At 41.7% G+C, this 22,801-nt stretch overlaps 1 protein-coding gene across 6 annotated transcripts in view; it reads right to left on the bottom strand.

Moving 5' to 3' along the window:
- The window catches only part of LOC147331912 (uncharacterized), a 133,338-nt gene that overhangs the window by 18,893 nt on the left and 91,644 nt on the right, over positions 1-22,801 (bottom strand). For 5 of the 6 annotated variants that reach the window (XM_086288245.1, XM_086288247.1, XM_086288250.1 and 2 more), the window contains 5 exons: positions 15,745-16,064; positions 13,060-13,257; positions 8,985-9,093; positions 5,616-5,675; positions 4,713-4,969 (listed from right to left, as the gene is read on the bottom strand). In XM_086288245.1, the coding sequence (XP_086144371.1) occupies positions 4,713-4,969; positions 5,616-5,675; positions 8,985-9,093; positions 13,060-13,257; positions 15,745-16,064 (944 nt within the window). The remainder of the gene's footprint in view (positions 1-4,712; positions 4,970-5,615; positions 5,676-8,984; positions 9,094-13,059; positions 13,258-15,744; positions 16,065-22,801) is intronic. The other variant, XM_086288248.1, reaches the window with a different exon arrangement.

Genomic DNA, 22,801 nt, shown 5'->3' with positions numbered 1-22,801 from the left:
GTGGCACCGGTTAAATGTTAGAATTTATTTTTGGGACAATTTAGCATGAAGATCAGGAGTATTGTGCATTCAGATGGTAGAAAACTGGAACAGATGGAGCCTTTTTAAAACATGACATTAGTACAAATGTAGTAACATTTTTCTTTTGTTAGTGACAAAAGCTAATCAAATACCATCACAAAAAAAGAGTGTCGGCTTATTTATACAGTCTGAAAACAACAAATCAAATGTCACATTTCTGGAGTGTACCACTGCTCACATAAACAGCACTGATATTATTGCTAAATACTGAGGTGGGAAAGGCTATTAGTCACATAAACTGCTCCTGAATAGAAAATGTAAACATAAGCAATTTAGTATCACAAAAGACTGAATGAGTCAGTGCCAGTAATTACGATGCAGGGCGCCGATGTGTTTGTGTAAAGAAGCTTTCAAAGAGTAAAAGCGTGTTTTGAAAAGCAGGGAAGATGCTCCTGTGAAACACAATGCCTGAAAGAGTGAATGGAGCGGTTAAGTACAGTTCATAGCAATATTTTCCCTTCCGACTGCTCTTTTGTTACACACAGAAAAGTACAAGGTCAGGGCAATTTCACAGAACTATTTGCACAGAAAGCAACAGCTCCTTTTCTACAGTAATCTAACTTTAATTGGCCATACAATCATGACTAAACGCTACAGGTTGTGGAAGTTAAGCGTTGCTGAAAAGGTGCATGGATTGTGTTCCCCTGAATGGGAGTAGTGGCGACGTCTATGCTGGATACAACAACACCCAACCAAACACTGCAGTATGACCAGGCAGGAGAAAGTAATGGATGTGAAAGGAAGATATTAACATAAATATTTGTTAATCATTGTGCACCTATTTTGGTGCACAGAAAGACACTTTGTATCTGCAATTTCAGAAAAGGTCACTACAGACACATGGAAATGAAACCGATGTAGTTAGTGCAAAAGAACGCAAATTAACTTTGACTATCTAGAGAAACACAAAAACATACAAACAAGTGGACAAAATGTCAACAAGTGTATGAGGAATGCAACTATTAGTTGTGAGAACATTTAAATATAATTCAACATTTTGCAAAGTAGACGTTCTTGATCAGTGTGCGTGTTAGTCCCCATAGGGAAATAGTTTCTCTGCATTTAACCCATTCACCCAGTGAAGCAGTGGGCAGCCACCAATGCAGCGCCCGGGGAGCAGTGTGTAGGGACGGTACGTTGCTCAGGGGTACCTCAGGGTAGCCGTTCAGTGGAGTCGAACCCCCGACCTTCCGATCATGGGGCCACCACTCTACCTACTGAGCTATCCCTGCCCCGATTATCTGAATGATCAACATAAAGCTTGAACCCATTAGCTTAGTTATTAGCATTCAACCCTACCAGAACCTCTGAAGCTCAAGAATAAACATATTTTATTCCGATTTCATTGTGTGTGCACGTATGTAAATTTGCCTGACTGTATTTTGCTACTCTTTAGCTAATACTACGACGGACGTAGCTAGTGCGACATCAACCATTTTCATGGCTGCAAAACAAAAGACGATGCCACCAGGAGCTGTAGGTGCGAAACACTCATTTGTTAATGACAAGTTATTAGCCAATTAGCTTGTGATTTTATAATAAACATAATTCTCGATTTTGAATCATGATATGACCAAGTTTTATAAAAGTGACTTAATTTTTTATTCAGTATGAACCAAAACAAGTGAACGAGCCTGTTAACCTGTAAACAGACAGCAAATCACCGTCCGCTGGCCCTCAGATAGAGAGCACTTTACGTACACAGCGTGAGGCACTTCCCCATTAGCTTTTTTTGTTTTTTTTCATATTTGGAAGCCACGTCCATGTTTTCTACTATCTGTGCATAAACAGAAAACATTCACAAGTAAAAAAACACATATTAGCCATTTCCCTGCTTCTGTTTTCCAAGCCTATCCAATTGACCTCCAGCTCGAGCTTTAGTAAGCTCAAAACGTCTGAGAGAGACGTCAAACTTCTCAATAACTCCCAACAAGAAAGAAAAAAATCCCTGAACATTTTCCAAAATGGCTACTTTCTCAGCACAATATTGTTCTGAGGCAAAACCACTCTCTGACGGACAATAGAGAAGATATAATGGATAGAGTGGACACATTATTTCACATGGCAGGGCAGACAGAGAGAGGATGATGCCTGTGATTGAAAGCGACGGCACACCCCTTCCTCTAGACACACTGTCACATAACATTGAAGGGAGACGGACAACACAGTCATGTCTCTGATCCATGTCATGACATGCTGGGCAACTTTAGGGTGGTGGAATACAGGTAGCATGCATGCTTCCTGTTCTGTATGTCATTCTGAGATAGAACATCATCTGTCAGAACATTTGCATTGCAGCAAGATGCTGTTAAAAACTGGATATTTCAGAAAGAGGAATATGTTAAAAGATTGATGTTAGAAGGACGCTGGAAAACGAATATAGAGTTGTAAAGTTGCTATTTTCTCAGTTAACATGTACACGCCCTTTAAAATGCCCACAGTGCAGAAGTGACATGTTTCTGAGTTATTGTTATTTCAAATGGTGTCAAATTATATACACTCAGTAGCTCATGTGAGGATTGCTTTTCTCTCTTACTCTCTTCTCGTTTGGCTCTCAGCGGTCGCACTTTTCTCCTCTCCCTTATCTTCCCTGCTTAGCTTCTTATGTCCTTGTCTTGTCTCGTGCTTTTTTCACTTTCCTGGAACACACTCTCACAGTCTGTTTCTAAAACCTAAAGAGAATTATGGATTTGATCACCTGGTCTCTGAATGCTATTGACACCCTTTTCTCAACGAGAAGTCTGGGCTCGTGAGAGCCCGAGTGCCCTGGAGGGACTTTCCCTGCCGGATACACGATGGACGGGTGGCAGACATGCAGGATCGTATGCCTGGCGGGACTGTCGATCGAAGATGCTGAAGATATCTACCTATTCGGAACCATGATAACAGGGTTCTTGCTGATCGGAGCTGGCTTGGCCCTGACTGGAAAATTAAGAAAGCGGAACGGGCTGTTCAAACTCCCCCAAGGCTGCCCACTGGGATTGAAACGATGGGACGAGGTGCGGCTTCTCAGAAAGGGCTCACTGAAGGCAGCATGGTTAAGAGCTTGGAGGCGCTAACGGCTGCAGTGAAGGCTCAGAATAACACCTCTGAGCGTATATTGGATTACATCAGGGAAGAATCCACTCGGAACAACACCTCTGGATTACACGCGGGTCGTGAGGTCTCAGAATCTGCTCTGTGAGCAAAAGACTGAAAAGACCACAGAATTGAAGGTAAATAACATCATGGAGAAACTCGCAGCTATCCAATGGGAGATTGAGAGACCAGTGTCGGAGTGTTAAAAACAGCTTGAAATTCTCATGAGTTGTTTCTAAAAGAAAAATCACCATTATGATGTGGCTACCCCTTCGGCGCCAGCTGTGGGCTCAAGGCCGGAGGCGAACAAAAACACCCTGATAACCACTGTGTTGAGTCTGTTCCTTCCCATTCCATGCAAGGCCACCTGGGTTGGCTGGTAGACTGTTTACTTAGCCTGGCAGGGCGAAGGACACTGTCTCAGCTGAACTATGGACACGCACACACACATACACTTACACTGATAAGCACACACTCATCCTTCGATGCTTGTTTCCTGCGGGGGAACACGGCGGGTCTGTGTGCCGCGCTGAAATGGTAACGCTGTGCAGGGCGGCTGCTGTGTTCGCTTCGGATTACTCCTCACCCCCCACCCAATCCTGTGGCTTGTCATGTCTTTCACAAAGTTGTACTGTGGACATTTATGTGCTTTTTGTGCAGAGGAGTTTTTTTGTTTCCTGTTCTCATGCTGTCCTACCATGGAGGCAGAGCATGAGTAGAGGTCTCTTTTTTTTCCTCTCGTACTTTCCCACTGTAGTATATTCAGTGTTTTTCTGTAACGCTACCGATGTCTGACTTGTATCCCCATGTAATGTCTGTGTTGTGTGTGTAAGGTCGGGGGTGGGGTGGGTGGGGGTGGGGGTGGGTCCCATTTCACTGCAGGGCAACCTGCATGTGGCGAATAAAGCTTTAATTGATTGATTGATTACTAGTGTTCTTCTCTACTGTAGGTCTAACCATAGCTGCACCGTGCCAACGGCACTGCTGTACGGCACTGCAAATATAACTGAATCCAGTGTATTCCGCAGAGTCAGAGCATGTAGTCATCTGATCGTTTCTGCACTCCAGGCACTGACATTGTTTGTACAGAATTATGAGGATCCAGGAACACATTTACAGTGTTTCAGGAAATCCACTTCTACTGCGAGAAAGATTTGCAGTGCTGTTCTGAGAGTTTGTACCAGGACCTATTATACAGTTAAGGTAAAACACTTGAAATACTTTGAATTCAGCATTTTTCAACACTACTTTTATCTATTTAAAAAATGTTATCTGTTTCAGAATGACCAGGAATTAAAAAGAAAAACTGTAAATTAACTATGAAATATGCAGAGGTTAAATTAAATATATTCTGACATCCAATCTCAATCCCAGAGTAAAGGAATTAATTCATGTTATTATGCTGTATAACACACATGCGCTATTTAAAGTACAAACCACCCATCGCCAAATCATTCGCTGTTACAAGAAAAGCATTCATTCATGAATCTTGACAGGTACATCACTGTCCTGAATTATTCATAGTACTCTCTTGTGCTGTCTCTTTGTCTTACCTTTCCTCCACCAGGCTGGTACTTGATGTTGTCAATAGAACCAATCTTGGAACGGACGTTCTTTAGATCTGGTGTTGGAGCATTGATGGGTCGGGGGGTGCGGGGAGCACGGGGAACAGCTGGTTTCTTATCCAGGGGAGTCTGCTTGGGCACAGGGGGTTTGGTGATGACCCGACGGCGGTGAGTGGCACTGGATTCTCCATTGGTGGAAGCAGCCGGGGTAGCAGGAGCGGCGGTTGAGGCTGGGCGAGGACGGGCTACAGAGAAACAGAAATTATAATAAGTATAATTTATATATCACTATAATAGTATAATAATTTATATTCTAGTATAATATAGTAAAATTTGTGAAAATGTAAAAGCCTACCACTATGTCATTTACTTTTTATGAAAGTATGCATTGTTTTTCCTTCCTACTGTTGCCAAGTGCTTGCTCACAGGGTTTGTCTGATTGCTGGGGTTTTCTCTCTATTACATTTAATGCTTATACAATAAAATATGTCGCTTAATTATTTAATCTAACATACTTATTACTCTATATTACCCCAGTTCTACCAGTGTTGTGACACTTCTGCCAGTGTTTGAATAAAATCATGGAGGACAAAATTTTCGGGCTGCATCTGAAATTTTGGTGGTAACCTTCTCCCACGTTTGGGCCCAGAATTTTGTGTTACCATGCTGGTCCCTGCTTTGATAAAATACCTCAAAGTGGTCCTGAAGTGGATACAGGGACCTGACTGGTAGAAGAAGTACTGGAAATACCCAAGGAGCTTTTGTAGTCATTGATGTCTGTGAAACTAACTTACAACTGCATGAAAACATGTGTATTGTGTAGTTTGTGTATCCCCCCCCCCCCCCAAAAAAAAAATTAACCTGTTATTTTAAGTATTTTATGTTTCTTACGTGTAGTCTTGGGTTTCTTGGCCTCACTGGTCTTGCTCTCAGTTTTGTCGTTCTTGTTGGCTGTAAGTGGAAAACAGAAAACAGGTTTTTCGCCATAATTTTTAGGTAGCAATACAAAAAAAATAATGAGGCATTTCCAGCCTCAGGTGGTGCCCCTCTAGCCATTCCAAAAATAGGCTTAAGGTTGTGAGGAGTTAGGGTACTTATTTTAATGCTCCAGAAAGAAGAGGGAAAAAAGGAATATAGAATATATATTAGATTAGATAGAACTTTATTAATCCCTTGGGTGGGTTCCTCTGGGAAATAGGTTAAGTAAAAAGAGTGGAAAGGTGAGCATGAAAGGAGTATATGTATATATATATATTTATTAGGGGTGCAACGATACTCGTATCGCTATTGAACAGTTCGATACAGTGCTTTCGGTTCGGTACGCATATGTATCGAACAATACAAAATTTGTAATTTATTTTATCAACTTTCCTTCTGACGATGCTGTCTGTGTTGAGAGCTCAGTGGATCTGCGTTCGACTACTCCCGCCTAGGCTGCACTGTCGAGCGCTGATCCACTAAGCGCAGCGCAAGCTAGCAAGACAGAAGCTAAGCTCGTTGCAACATGGCAAATTGAACCTCCCCCACCCTCATTCATACGGAGCCCCGCAGGGGACATGGGAGAAAAAAAAATTAAGACGGACTCGCAAAACTTTTGCGAGATCTCGCAAAAGTTGAAATCCAACAAAGCTACTTAGTTGTAATATTACTCTTTCTGGGTCACAAAATACACTTTTAAGATATTTTGAGGCGTGAATGTAGTTGTGTAATTGTCAGATACCTGCTCGGTTTACAAGACATCACATATTTGCAAAAGTGCTCTGACGTTTTCGGAGATCTGACACCACTATCTCGAAGCTAACGGGAGGTCGAGACCTACTACAGCTGGGGGGAACACCGCTTTCCCGGCACATCGTGCCTCGACCTCCCGGTTGGCTTCGAGCTGGCGGCCTCCGAAGAATGCAGCTAAAACTTTTGCGAGATCCCGAGTTTGTTTTGCGAGATCTTGCAAAAGTCCGTCTTAATTTTTTTTCTTCTCCCATATCCCCTGCGGAGCTCCGTACATTCAGATCTGGCCTTTGGAACTATTTTGGTCTTCATGTGAAGTATGACCCTGAAGGTAAGCGCGTCATGGACAAAACAGTATGTCGGATGTGCCACACAATGCTCAATTACATGGGTGGGAACTAGTGCATTAGCGCAGTTTGCTCGTTAACGTGTTGACGCTGTCTAGCCCCACGCACTGGGCAATCCGCGGTAGCTCGTCAACGAAGATTTGCCGTGTTGTGGCATTAACGTCATTTCAGATTAACGCTGACAGTACTAGTGGGAACACAACGAATATGACTGCACATTTGCACCAACATCATCCTAGTGCAAAGACAAGTGAAAGCAGACAAAAACAACAAGCACGCATGCTACAAACTTTACCCGAGTTATTTAGACAGCCGTTAGCACATGATTCTCCTTATGGGGACCTGATATGTTTAATATGCTGCTGAGAATATAGCCCAGAAGAAGCGTATAGTATAGCTTTTATTTTGGAAAGAGACATTTCTCTGTAATAAACTCTCTTTTCCAAAGATGAGGGATTTCTCGATCAGATCGATTTATTATTTTATTATTTTGTTGTTTCAGCAACATTAAATTTAAAAACTGTACTTTTGAGTGAAAATATATATTTATAATTTAAATAAATGACAAATTAAAAAGGCATTAACATTTTTTGTATCAAAAAAATATCGAACCGTGACACCAAAGTATCGAACCGAACCATGAATTTTGTGTATTGTTGCACCCCTAATATATATATATATATATATATATATATATATATATATATATATATATATATATATATATATATATATATATATATATGTATGTATATATATAAAACACCCTGTTGAATAGGACACTTCTTTTCACATTAAATTATAGTAATGATCCAATAATATGACAGACAACATTAATGACTAACTTGAGCTGAGACTTCAATATTCAGCATCTCATGAGTTATTTGTTTATTCTCAAGTCTGTGGACACCAAATCGAAGCTATAAAGAGAGTGAAGAATAGACATGTACAATCACTGCTGTTGTCACCTCCTGTCTAGCTGATGTTACAGAAAACTGTTAACCGTACTAACACACGGTAAATTTAGAAGTGCTAAATCACGGCTCTGCCATTCTTACCTTGCTGTAGAGTTGTTTTCTTACTTGTTATTTCCGAAAGACAAGAAAACTTGGATGAACTTGTCACATTTTTTTTTGTGTCGTTTGGTTTTGGTTACTTTTGGGATTAGTTTTGATCATTTTAGTTTCTTTTATAGTATTTCAAATATTTATATTTACATGCAATATTTAGGCAAAGTAAAATACATTTAGAATAGATATGATTATACAGACCCGACAACCAAATCAGCTGACTTACAGACTGATCAAATAATCAAAGACTAAAACTAAAAATGTTTTGTCAATATTGTGTTTAATTAAGCTTTGTGAGTGTAGACTATTGTTTATCACTATATTATATGTTTCTATATGATGTAGTTTGAATTTATCACACCTACTTTTAGGTTTTATTGGCAACGATGTGATTATTTAACTGATATGTTCTGCCCATAGATATTTATTTTTCTACAATATTGCAGAGCTGACTGCTTAAAGGCAAAATCAGACAGAAACTCAACAATTTCTGGTGACATGAAGTTTGTTAACTGCATAACATGAGTTTCCAGTAACAGTATGTACAGTTTTTGATAAAGCCACAGTATGTAATACTGCTATGAGGTGACAGAAACATCATGGACTTGGACATAACTGTTGACACTGGGGCAAAAGTCTCAAAGAGTAACGGAGCACTCATGCAGCTAAAATGAAACATAAACCCTACAGCACATAACACCTATTGCTGTGAACTGAGTGACTGAATCATATTGTGTGAGGGTACACACAAAAAGCTCATATCTCCCTTGCTCTGAGAGGTGAGATACTGTTTGTCATGTGCAGACAAAAATACCAGTTGGGCTCTTCAAAAGCCAGCACTTGAATCTGATTAAGTCTAACATATGGTAGCAATTCAGTTAGCCTGTTGATGCAGCCTGGAGCAGCGCCAGTGTGCAATGCAAGTCACTGTTCGAGCTAGAGCAGCGAGTGAAGTTTCCTGTTGCAGAGAATATGTTGAGATACTAATAAAGGTGATCTTATCTTATCTTATCTTATCTTATCTTATCTTATCTTATTTCATATCATGCAAACCGGTACAGTCAGATATGCTGCAGGTGCAGCAAAGGAACTGATGCTGCACTGTATCCTCGTACCTGCAGTCTTGCCTGCAGCAGTTGCAGAGGAGCCATTCTTACTGGCAGTTGTACGGGGAGCGGGCGTGGCCTTTGGCACAGGTGGACGTTTTTCCCCATTTTCTGGAGTCTGAAGAAAAACCAAAGAAGAGATAAACAGCTGTGTTCCTGAATTTTACGTGTATGACTTTGTGTATGACTGCTGTGTGCATAAGGAGTGTTTTCCAGGCTTTTATAGTGCAGCCAAATGCAAGTAGAAAATGAAAGTGACAAGAGAAAAGAGGAGGCTAACGTTTTAACATTGGGAGATTAAAAAGGACATTTGCGACAGATGGTGGCTGATATCTGGAACCACATGGAACAATCAGGGCTTTTAAAATGATAGTAGGCAAAAGATTTGTATGAAAACGCTCTCAATCAGTGGAAGACCTGTGTCATCCAAGCATGGCCAACAAGAGGACATTACTAATAGCATGACCACAGGATTATACAGTATGTTTAATTTCAGAGTCCATAATCCAGGGATCTTCAACTCCAGTCCTCGAGAGCTACTGTCCTGCAGCTTTTAGATGCATCCCTACTCCAACACAGCTGAATCAGGCTGTGTCCCAATTAAGAGACCGCACGCTTTAAGTACGAGCACTACGCGTACTACGTACGGTGCATACTATAAGTACGAGAAGTGCGGAAGAGAGAGGCCTGTGAAATGGGACGGTCTAGCCTTCGTCACGCTGTTCAGGTTGCCTAGCAACCATGATACTAACCACGAGAAACGTTTCATACAGCTTTGTGTGACAGAAATGAAGGAGAAAAATGTTTTTTTGCTCATTCATTTTTGTCATGACATCACTTTGATTAGTTGAGTATCTGAGGCTGAGACCACAGGACTGTAAAACATGACTGTTGTTGGTCTTCATTTCTGTGCTGAACAGTCATTTTAAGATTAGCTAGTAAATAACAATTAGCTAATGTTGTTCATGAGACTAAAATCATCTCACTGTGGTAATGTAAATATAATATGGCCAATATTATATGTATTGTCAGATTAGTATGATCTATCTATCTATCTATCTATCTATATATATATATATATATAAAATTTTATATTTCCTATCACCTTAAATCTTCAGTCAAAGACAAGTATCTTTGACAGTGTATATACAGATGTGTTATACATAAGAGACAAATATTGTTCTCTTAATATGTTCGCATTATTACATTTAGCTTGCTTACATATATGTGTAAAAAGAAAATGTACAAGCTGTGATAACTGTTTCTGATAAAATGAAGAGTAGACTGATATATGAAATATTCCTTTATTGGGTGAGAAAATCAGACCATGTCATAACTGCTTTAAGTCATACAGAATAGATATCAGAGCCTTAAACAGGCTGACTTCTGCTAAATGGGTCAAACTGGGCAGAAAGTCTACAAACACATAACATCCTTATAGAATATGATGTAACACTATAGATCAACTTACCTCAGAATATATAAAGCATATAAACAGTTACAGCAATATGATGCAACAAACACAGCAGTGCTACTGATCCAAAATACTCAAAGCTTCATAGAACTGAAACAAACATTTATTTTAGCTCCATTCTGCTGCTGATACATACTTTAGGTTTCTGAACATTAAACTTGTTGCTGCCTTTCATAGTGTGTAACTTGAAGGCCCTGAGTACTTTCTCCCACACTGGAAACACTGGAATGATAAAATTATTTGAACATTACCTAATAAGACTGATTCAGGACAGACAATTAGTTATGTTAAACTTTCCTAGCAGTCCTTCACAAACAGGGAACAGTCTGTCTATTCTCTCCATCTGTCAGCTGCTGCTGGCTCTTCCTCCTCCTCTTCCTCACACACTGCTGAGTTTGTCCTGGTGGATCATCAGGGGTGCAAAGCCTCACAGATGATGTGCAGCAGTGGGTCCCTCAGTCTGTCCTCACTCTGGACACTTGCAGTTGTCACACATGGAAATCAAATGTGTGATAAGCTGCAGGATTCAAACAAGTGTAACTTATAAACACATGTTCAGACTTTTATTCCACAATCAGAAAGAAAAAGAGAGAGAGTGCAGGACAGACAGACAGGTGACAGTCTCAGGTGTACACACTGCTACAAACAAGAGGATTTAGTGTTTGTGTTATTACGAGTGCTAAACAAGAAGAGTCCCAGATGGTACAGTGGACACACGTGTGACTGCTGTGATTAAAGCATCTTTCTTTCAGCTTAAGGAGTGAACCGTCAGCTCGTTCAAACACACGTTAAAGTCTGTTTGGCTCGACACCACCGAACAGAGGCAGCAATATAACATAGCTAACATTAACAGTGCAGTGAATCCTGCTTGTGCCGTGATATTCAGGACTGCAAACCGAGCAGCATCACTGACTTTCAGCCTGTTGTGTTTGTGGATATATGACTGACTTTAATTATCCATGAAATCATCACATTCTCTGTAAGATTAAGGTCAACTATATATATATATATATATATATATTGGCTTTAAAACCAAGTTAACGCTGAAAGTACAAACATCACTAATGTCACATAACTTTGCCGACATGTGGCCAACAGTAATGTTTTAATGTTCTTTGTTATTAAACATTCGCACATAAGTAAGTGACATCATATTCAGTACTTACTTTTGACAGTTCACTCTTCTTCTGCCGTCTGCCGTATTTTTCGGTAAAATTATCCACACCCACCGCTGCGCTATGAATTGTGGGATATATGGGACCACGAAGCGTGCACCGGACTGTCGCTACCATTGACTGTAGCTACCCGATCCATACCGGAAACCCGATCGGTTCCCCGCATGCGCAAATCTTAGGTCACTTCCTCTCTTTGCCAACATTGCGACATTCAATATATTTGAATGATACGGTTAGCGCCCAGTTAGCACCTAGTATTTCTCAACAGCTCTGCCTCCTTTTCGACTACGGGGACATTTAAACAATGGATAATCCGTATACAAACAAATGCATGCTTTTCTCCTCAACACAGAGCGTTCCCCGATTGAACAACAGCACCGTAAAATAAGAAAAATGGCGCCTAATTAATAATACAGACTTTGTAATATGTCACGTGAAGATTCATCAGCCAGATGAAGTGTTCACTGACAATTGACAGTGATAGCGGACATCATCATCACTATTCCAATCAATCCTCTCCACACAGACAAGCATAAACACACTCGACTATCACTAAATCAAATTTAACACACGTTTTGTAATGACGCTAATTCAGTTTACAATAGGGCTCATTCGCTCGGTCAGCAGGGGGCAGTATCCTCGTACACTGAGGAATAAACTGCCATTAAATGAACAGAAGAAGAAGAAGAAAACATCTGCGCATGCGCGGTACGGATCGGGAGTCCTGATCCGTAACTATCTTTTTATTTTTCGTTTTTGTCTACATTATATTGAAATGTTTCATTATTGGAAACATTTTAAGAGATTATTATTCTTAACATCTTAACAGATACTCTGACCCATAACTATCGTAAAATGCTTCAACCGGAAGTAGACACCTTTTGCGCATGCTGGGTATCAATCGGGTTTCCGGTACAGATCGGGTAGTGACACGGACCACGCTTGATATTTGGGGAAATCGACGGCGCATTTGGAGTACACTTTGAATTGGGACAGCCGTCGTCGCGTGGCGGTGACGTAATCGCACTCAAAATGCATACTTCAAGCGTGCGGTCTCTGAATTGGGACACAGCCTCAGATGGCTGAATTACCTCTTCAGTGTGCCGTCAGGGTTGGCAAAGGCCTGGTAACAAGCCATTAATCTGACTCAGGTGTGTTGGAACAAGGATAGATCTAAAAGCTGCAGGACAGTAGCTCTCGAGGACTGGAGTTGGAGGCCCCTGCCATAATCTAATGGGCAGTGGTGGTTACATCGATCTTTCATGTATGGGTGAAATATATATTTTAAAATGTGAAATGGCATGTAAGGATCCTATTTTATAACTCTGAAATACATATCTAGATATTAATGTAGACTGAGAGTCATCCAGTCTTTACCAAATAAAGACATAGCTTGCACTGAAGATATACATGTAACCTTGTGTCTTATACTTACCTTGGCAGCCTTAGCAGAGCTAGTTGCTGTTGGCGGCTGCTTGGCAGCAGTAGGTGTAGTTGCCTTGGGTACAGGGCTTTTTTTATTGGCTGAAGCAGTGGTGGGGGAGGGGCGTTTGGCCGAGTTGGCCTCGCCATTTGTGGAGAGAGTGGATGGGCGTGATTTGGCAGAATCTGGTTTGGTGGAACCTGCATTAGGCTGGTGATTATGAAATTAAAGAAGCCAAAATAATAGTAAAAAAAGGAGGACAGCGCAGAAAAGAAAGGAAGAAAAAGAAAGACAGATAGAAAAAGAAAAAGCTGCAGTGAACTCAGCAATGACTGCAATGACAGCGTGATATAGCAGCCCAGCCAGCAACCATAGATAATCATAAAACAGGCCATAAATTATAAAACCGACTAAGCAATTTATAACCAGCTTAGAAAGGTCATGATTACTAAATAATGAAATTACAGGCCTCAAGTGAGATAAAATGAGCAGTAGCCCACAGCTGCATGTAATATGGAAATTCAATGTCAGACACTGGACAGATTCACAAACACGTCAGCTAGCATGCAGTTAGTGGACAGTGAGTTTCATTTGTGTAAGCTTATAATGTAGAAAGTTGTATGAAAACTCTCTGGCCTCGTGGCTTTAACGTAAACAGTTAGCTTAAATGCTACCTACTGGGAACATGTCAGTATGAAAGCGGTTTATTTGCCAGTTGGTCACTAAAGTTCTTTGGGTTTTTGTCTTTACTCCTAAATTTATACTCATTTACTCCAAAGGTGATAGTCTATTATGTATATAATTCTGTTCTGTATGTATACACTTGTTTCATTAACAGTAAAGCAGCTAAAACCGATTAATGAAACAGGTTCAATAGAGGGGAAACAATGAGACAACCTGAGGCAATACAAATGGTTTTACAGGTCAAGATATTTTTTGTCAAGAACATTTTTTTGTCACTACTAGCCTCAGTGTAACTATTACTAGTATGAGACAATAACTGGACCCTACCAAGGTAGCACAGAGTATCCAACTCCACCAGAATGGCACATCAATACATGCCAGTGCCAGAGGTTTACTGTGTCTAAAGAGCATAGAGGAGATTCCAGGAAACAGGCAGTTACTCTAGGAGAGCTGAAAAGGGTTGGTTCTTAAGCCAACATCAAAACCGGTATTTGATCCTTTGTCTAAGGAGGAATAGGACGAGCACTGCCAGAACTACAAAATGACCCCCAGGAGGCCACAGGTGTGAATGTTTCTGACCAAACAATCAGAAATACACTGGATGGCTCAAGGGCCTGACGTCCTCTAGTGGGCTGTATTACTGTTTGTCCATCCATCTATCCATCTTCTTCCGCTTATCCAGAGCCGGGTCGCAAGGGTAGCAGCCTAAGCAGAGAAGCCCAGACCTCTCTCTCCCCAGCCACCTCCTCCAGCTTGTCCAGGGGAACACCAAGTCCACCAGAGAGATATAATCTCTCAAGCGTGTCCTGGGTCCCAGTGGGTCATACCCAGAACACCTCACCCAGGAGGCATCCTTGTCAGATGCCCGAACCACCTCAACTGGCTCCTTTCGATGTGGAGGAGCAGTGGCTCTACTCTGAGACTCTCCCGGATGGCTGAACTTCTCACCCTATCTCTAAGGGAGAGATATTGCTGTCTGTAATATTCTTCAACATGTTGCTCAACATCAGTTTGGTGGTGGGTCAGTGATGCTCTGGGAAGGCATATCCATGAAGACAGGCACAGACCTCTACAGGCTGGGAAACAGCACCCTGGCAGCCATTAAGTATCTGGATGAAATCCTTGGACCCACTGCTGGTGAAGTGGGTCCTGGGTTCCTCCTGATGGACGACAATGCCAGGTCTCAAGTGGTAAGAGTATGCAAGCAGGAGAATTTATCCTGGAGAATAAAGGATGATTGACCCCAACGCTCACTTAACGTGAATCCAAATGAACACCTCTGGGACATTAGGTTTCAGTCCCTTCGACACCGCCAGGTTACACCTCAGACTGTCCAGAAGCACAGTGATGCCCTGGTCCTGATCTGGGAGGAGATCCACCAGGATACCATCTCACTGGCAGCATGCACACAAGCACACGGGGGACATGCATACTACTGAGTACCATTTTGAGTTGCAGTGAAATTTCACACACATATATATATATATATATGTGCATATATATATGTGTGTGTGTGTGTGTGTGTGAAATTGCAACTCAAAATGGTTGTAATTGTGTGTGTGTGTGTGTGTGTGTGTGCGTGTGTGTGTGTGTGTGTGTGTGTGTGTAATGTAGTCCTGTCAATCAGAAAATAAAACAATTATTCCAACTGGCGCACCTCAAACGCTATTCACACCAAGCTTAGGGTTACCACCTATGATGTCATGGGCCTCAGAAGGTAAAATACTGGTGTGACCAAGACTTTAGACAGACACACACAGACCTCCCCTAGCACACACACAAGAGATAAAGGAAATATGTTTCTGTGATTTCTGTGATCAGCTTCTGCAGCATTTGTAAGCAATTGTGTGTCTTGCTCAAGGACACTTCACAGGCTTTCGTTGCAACTGTGGGAGGTCAGACTTGTTATTATCGGGTGACTGCTTTTACCACGATGACTGTGCAGTTTGCGTGCTGGAAATGTGCGTAGATGACACTAATTATTCTCTTTATGCGTGTCTGTATGTGACCCACCTTGCTCTTGCTGTCAGGGCTCGCCAGGGTCTTGCTACCATTCCCTGTGGGAGACTTGGCCGTCCCTTTCACACCCTTCTCCTCCTTCTTCTCATCTTTGTTGGTCTTCTCCGGCTTGTCCACCTTTTCCGCCTTGTTGTTTTTCTCCGCGTTCATCTTCTCTAGCTTTTCCTCGTTTTTGATTATCTTCTCAGACTTCTGGTTCTTGTCTGGGCCGTAGTCCTTCTGCTGTTCTTCCTTCTTGTCAAAGTTGTCAATCTTGTCTGTTTTCCCAGACACGGTGTCTGTCTTCTCCTGCTTGTCTTTGTTGTCAGATTTAACTGCGAAAGAAAGAATGCTGTCATTAGCGTCAGACTATTTTAACAAACCCTGTTGCATAATGAGTAACGGGATGTGACTGGAGACAAAAGAGCCCACATATATAAATTCAAAATTGTAACAAAATTCTAATAAATGTCATCAAATATCAAGATTCTGTTCAACTTACAACATGATTTTGAAAGCTGCTTTGCAGTAAGCAAAAGGGGGATGTACATATTATGTGCAGTCTAGTTCATATTCTCAAAATCTCTATATCTCTAGCTTAAAAACAAAACAAAACAAAAAAAACGCCACTGCACTTTACAGGAAAGGCCAGAGTCATCTTTATTTTCTGAGGCGGCTGAAGTCCTTCAACATCTGTTGGACAATGCTCAGGATTTTCTGTGAGTCTGTTGTGGCCAGAGCTATCCTCTATGCTGTTGCATGCTGGGGCAGCAGGTTGAGGGTCGCAGATGCAAATAAACTGATCCGCAAGGCCAGTAATGTTGTGGGGATGGAGCTGGATTCCCTTAAGGTGGTGTCGGAGAGGCGAATGTTGTCCAAGATAAAGACAATGCAGGATAATACCTCCCACCCACTCCATGACGGGCTGGCTAGTCACAGGAGCACGTTCAGTGACAGACTGAGATTACCAAAAAGCACCACTGAATGACACAGGATATCATTCCTGCCTGTGGCCATCTCCCTGTACAGCTCCTCCATCTAACACACTGTAAACACTGCAATAGTTACATCCTTTTTGCACACACTCTTTTCTACTCAGTAATGTTGCTGTCAACATTCTTGACATTTATTTATAATCACCTCCGTCAATCCTTGATATTTATTATTTAGTGATTTGTATATATTGTTCTATTTCTTAAATTTCTTAAGTCTGTAACATATTGTATTGTTAAATAGTCTTGTCTGTTTCTGTTATTGATATTTATACTGGAGCAACTGTAACCCACATAATTTCCTTAGAGATTAATAAAGTATGCTGATTCTGATTCTGATTTAAGATAAGTGCTATCTGAGCAGAAAGCATAAATCCGTTTTAACATTTTACTTTCTACAAGGTTAAATAAAAATCAGCCTCACAAATCAATCATCCAGGCATAATTTAAAACATTCTGTATGTTTTAAACCAGCGGTTCCCAACCTTTTTTGCACCACTGACCGGTTCGTTTATTGTATTTATGGTGGATAAATACAACAAAATAAAACCAGTACTGGTACCAAAAAAAAGATTTATTCATAACACACGGGAAAAGACCCAGAGAAACGGAGTTAACGATAAAAAAAAAAACGATAAAAACCCTGAAAACCATAAACTGAAAATCTCAACTCTCGTGGCCCGGTACCAAATGACTCACAGACGGGTACCGGTCTGTGGCCCGGGCGTTGGGGACCGCTGCTGAAAAAATAAATAAAATAAAAGACAAATGTAGTAATGAGTAAAAGAAACCAAAGCTGACTTATCCACCCATCCCGGATCTTCTCTGAGCTTTTTCTGGCACTAACAATGTGCACTCATTATTTGTTAAATGGCCCTCGTCATATCCGTGTAAGCAAAGGCCATCTGAGGCTATGAAGAAACCATGTCTGTGAAATGATAAAGATTATTCTGTCCTGTGAAATGTGAGAATATACAGTGACATACAAACAGGACCAAGCTTGAGCACAAACTTTAATCCAGTGTGGCACCTAAATGATGACACAGTGCTAATGTTGAAGGTTGTGTTCACCAACAAAACCCATCACATCAAATGATCTTCTGGTTGCAACTGCACTTTTGTTATTTATAGATTTGAATCTCCACATGGAAGGTTTTATGTAGGTCGAGGCAGCAGATGATTCTGGGTCTGGCTGGTAAACAGGCCAGCACCATCTATTTTATTGCACTGCCTTATGTAAGAGCTTGCAATGGTGAGGCTGTATCCTCACAATAATCCATGTCAGAGGGGTCAAACCCTATCCAACCCTGAACCCTTTTTAAGAGTCGATCTGTCATCTTTTTTATGAACTAGATGACTTATATCTCTCTTATGATTCATCTATAATTAGATTTTATTTGTCTTTATTTGTATTGTACTGTTACAAAATATCTAAACCGTTTCTTTTAAGAAACACCATCTATCAATAAATGCTTAATAACTACAAAGTGCAGAGTACTCTAACAGATTGGAGAATAAAACTAAAGCAAACACAAAATGAGGTTCCAGCAGGAAGGTTTTAAAGCTGCATTTGCAAGTGAAATTAATAGGTTGTTAGTCTCGATTTAAAGGTCTCGATGGTGATCTTAATAAATTATTCCACAACAGCAGAGCTCTACCACCAACTGAGTCCTTAATAATCTGGGAGATACTTAAATAGCTTGCGCCCTGTGATCTGAGTTATGGTGGAACATGGAGACCAAAAAAATGATCTTCAACGACGGTGAAAGGAGGGCTGTGTTATGGGCCCCGTTCTTCCGTATCTGGTTAACATCTCTGAGGATGATATGGCAATCACGGAGTGTATTTTTCTAATACATTTTTGTAATCATTCATCAATAGACTATCTTCAGCACCTCTCCCAAGAGTAAAAATCCTCAAATTAAATGTGGCGTGTTTTTCTCACTACGAGAATGACAGAATGACATCATGAAGAACAAAGAGTACAAAAAACACCTGAAGTTTGGCCTACAGGGATACTTCTACAAAAAATTTCCACATTATTTGAAACTTTAAACATGCCACTGTAATAATACTCGTGTTTACATAAATTCCAGTGTTTTTCAGTGTGTGACATGGTTATGAAGAACCTTTGGCGGTAATAACTGATCCACAGAGGAAAAAGGACAATAAAGTGAAAGAAAGAAAGTAAACAGGGATACATGAGGAGAGCAGAGGGGAATATTTAATGAGGTCGATGGGGTTAAGGACACAGCCGGCGGGGCTGAGGGCTGGGAGCAGAAAACGACAGAGGCCTTTTGTTGCCATGAAGACACATCTTATGTAACTGTGACAGTGGAAAGGCCTGGCTGTGCTGTACCCTAATGCCTCCCCCCCTCTTGCCCCCTGTTTACTGTGCGATAACTGCTCTTCCTCCTTTCAACCGATGGCAGCTTGCTGCTGCTGTGCTTTCTCCAACAATCAAGCAGCATCTACAGCTGCCATGAAAAAAGATCCATTTTCTTATGCTGCTCTTAACTGGAGCTGCAAACTAGCCTGCAGTAGAGATCAAATCAGGCACAAGCAGTAATGAGCACGGAAAGTTGCCACATGGATGGCTCACGTGTGCCGGTAAGGTGCCACAGTATGTTCAGCATTCAGTGCTACTGTCCTATTTATCCTGCTGCTTCTCTCTTTTTACTGGTTGTCTGCCCCAGTGATTTATTTTGTGGTGGTTTATCAAACTGTAAATGAAGTCACTTCCTGCCCTGGAAGGTTAAGCTAATGTTAATGCAAACTCATAACTTGCTGCAGTGGCTTCTTAAAGAGGTCTTCTTTGTTAAATTAATTTTAATGGCCTTGATGGCCGAGATTTATTGCAGAGCTTTGTCTGATTTTGGTGAAAATAAGTCAATATTATCCATTTCATTCAAATAGCAGCAAACAAACTAAAAGGAGAATTTGATGACAGAAGAAATGAGGCATCCTGACGTCTTCAGCTGCAGTGAACAGCAAAGGTCCATAAAATGTGTCTCTTATTCCAAACAATATTACTCAGCGTCTTTTTTAGTCTTTCGATAAAGGCAGAAATCAACACTGAGTGTTATAGAAACTTCTCACAGACAGTGAAATCCAGCCAGTGCAAAAGAATACTGAGTTGGCAGCACACTTCATTAACACGTTCCAGTTTGATCAATTAGATCAAAATCAGTGGAGCAGAGGCACACATACTGTCCTTTTCATGCCACACATTCCTTTTCTGTGGTGCCTGCGTTTAGCCACAATAGAACTTTACTAGTGATAGTTCAGCAATACGAAGCACAAGATTCAGCGACAAGCTTTCTGTGGCTTTAAATAACCTTCTTAAATCCTTCTTCATACAAGCCTAGAGACTGGTTTGTGATATCCTGGTAACCAAAGTGTGTAGTCCACAACCAGGTGGCAAGTGGTTGTGGGAGGTATAGCATGTGCAACCACACTGGCTTACTTAAAACAAATGCTGGTCACACAGCTGGTGACCAGCACAAGGAGGAGGTGCCAGGCTGTGGCTGCATAATGTTCTTCCACGTGCTACTGAGGCCCCCCTCGTTAAATGAATCAATTGTTGCCAATACATCCTCTTTCTTCAAACTTCAATCATCCAATCCAGTAAACGAAACAATGGCACTGGCAGACAAGCTTGAGTTTTTCATGGGTGCGACCCAAATACTCAACTCTGGTCCTCAACCCATAAAAAGGGGAAACAAACAGGCTTTTCAATGATATAAAATTTAGTGCCTGAAGCATTGTTGCAAGAAATAAACACAAATGTCCTCATTTTTTCGCCTCTATAGACTATGGGCTTCTATGGACAAAACAGATTTCCCCAGAAAAAGTTGATCTGCCTCGCAATTGAAGCCCCAGTCTTCACATGTGAAAAATACATCCGGACACTCATCAACCAATGTGCAAGATCATATCTGTTAGACAGTCATCAAATGAGATGAAACCCAATGATGAAGAAAACCCATTCCCCCTCACTGAATTGTCTTATTACATCTCAAACTAGAGAAGGAGATGACAAATTAAAGAGGCTTAACCTTAGAAATAATGAAAATGAATTACATCCAGAATAAATTTGAATCCCCTTGGAGGAAAATATCCTTTGGCCAGACAGCCTTCACAGTAGGATTAGCCTTGTTTTCGATCCAGCTACTCTTACAAATATATTATTGCCATCGCTATCTTGTCTTTGTAGGTAGTCTTGACTGTATGTAACCTTGCTAAACAGCAAGCTTGGTCTGCTGTCATTGGTGTTGCCATTTGTCTTTTATTTCTCTAGTGAACAGAGGTTGCCCGAGGGTCACTGACCAGTCTCTATGCCTGTGTGACTGAGACCTATTGAACGTTTACCTTTAACTGTTCAGCTGAGTTTACTAGTTATATGTTACTTGAATTATTCCTTAGTGAATGTGAAAAAGGTGGTATATATATATATATATATATATATATATATATATATATATGTATGTATATATGTATATATAGCCATAGCGGCTGGATAGCGTAGTGGTTAGACTACACGCCAGAGATTGACGAGGTACAACACAAATGCTACGGCAAGGAGGAGTCAGGACGCCAGGTCAGGGGGGCGATATCATCACCCCCACCCGAGATTGGGTACATAGCCCCAAGTGCGATAGGAGAAGGATCGTTGAGTGCGAGAGGAACTGACCTGAAAAATAGGATCATGGCCAAGCTTGAAACCTGGATCCCCCGTAGCCGGTTACCAAGATTACGTGAAGTACCCTCAGAAGGTCTGCTAGATGATGTTAATGCAGCACTACGGGCAATACCTACAACCACGATTACCGACACTAACAAGCTGATCTACAATACGGCAGCAGTGATCAGTGAGATGCTTGGCTACAAGTTGAACAGCCACAAGGGGCAGTACCCTCCATGGAGAAGGAGGCTAGAGGGCAAGATCAAAGTAGCACGGAGGGAGGTTAGCCAACTAATGGAGTTGCAGAAAGGTGTGACAAATAAGGTGCCTAAGAAATACAGCAAGCTGTCCATACCTGAGGCCTTGGAAACTGCCAAGCAGAGACTCACAGCCTTGGCCAGCCGCTTGAGGAGGTACACCAGAGAGATAGAAGGCAGGAGAATAAACCAGCTGTTCTCCACAGAACCAGCAAAGGTGTACTCTCAGTGGCAAGGGAACAATAAGAGGACAGCACCACCAAGGCTGGAGACGGAGCAATACTGGAAGAGCATATGGGAGAAGGATGCAACCCATAACGGCAATGCTCAGTGGCTAGAGGATCTGAGGGCAGACCACAGCGACCTCCCTGAACAGGGTCCAGTAACCATCACAGTGGCAGATATCCAAGAAAGGGTCTCCAGTATGAAGAGTTGGACAGCACCAGGGCCCGACATGGTTCACGCCTACTGGCTGAAGAAGCTGACTGCACTCCACGAGCGTCTGGCAGCACAAATGAACCAGCTGCTAGTTAACGAGAGACACCCGGAATGGCTAACTGAAGGCCGGACGGTCCTGATCCCCAAGGACCCCAAGAAGGGACCGGTCCCCTCCAACTACCGACCAATAACCTGCCTCAGTACTACATGGAAGCTCCTGTCAGGCATCATATCGGCTAAGATGAACAGGCACATGGGTCAATACATGAGCGGGACACAGAAAGGAATTGGCAAGAATACCAGAGGCGCAAAACACCAGCTACTGGTAGACAGAACAATCAGCCGAGACTGCAAGACCAGACTGACCAACCTGTGCACTGCCTGGATTGATTACAAGAAGGCCTATGACTCAATGCCCCACAGCTGGATACTGGAATGCCTAGAATTGTACAAGATCAATGGGACCCTGAGAGCCTTCATCAGGAACTCAATGGGGATGTGGCGCACAACACTAGAGGCCAACTCCAAGCCCATAGCACAAGTCACCATCAAGTGCGGGATCTACCAAGGAGATGCTCTGTCCCCACTGCTGTTCTGCATAGGCCTGAACCCCCTCAGTGAGATCATTAACAAGACTGGCTACGGATACCGACTACGGAACGGAGCAGTTGTCAGCCACCTCCTATACATGGATGACATCA

This window comes from Aulonocara sp. 'chitande type north' Nkhata Bay, linkage group LG4 (assembly GCF_057382095.1).
Source record: "Aulonocara sp. 'chitande type north' Nkhata Bay isolate Kocher_YH1m ecotype deep benthic linkage group LG4, A_spYH_male_GT1.1, whole genome shotgun sequence".
In the NCBI taxonomy this organism is placed as follows: domain Eukaryota; kingdom Metazoa; phylum Chordata; class Actinopteri; order Cichliformes; family Cichlidae; genus Aulonocara; species Aulonocara sp. 'chitande type north' Nkhata Bay.
The sequence above is the reverse complement of the archived record's forward strand: the minus strand, read 5'-3'. Positions and strand labels throughout refer to the sequence as shown.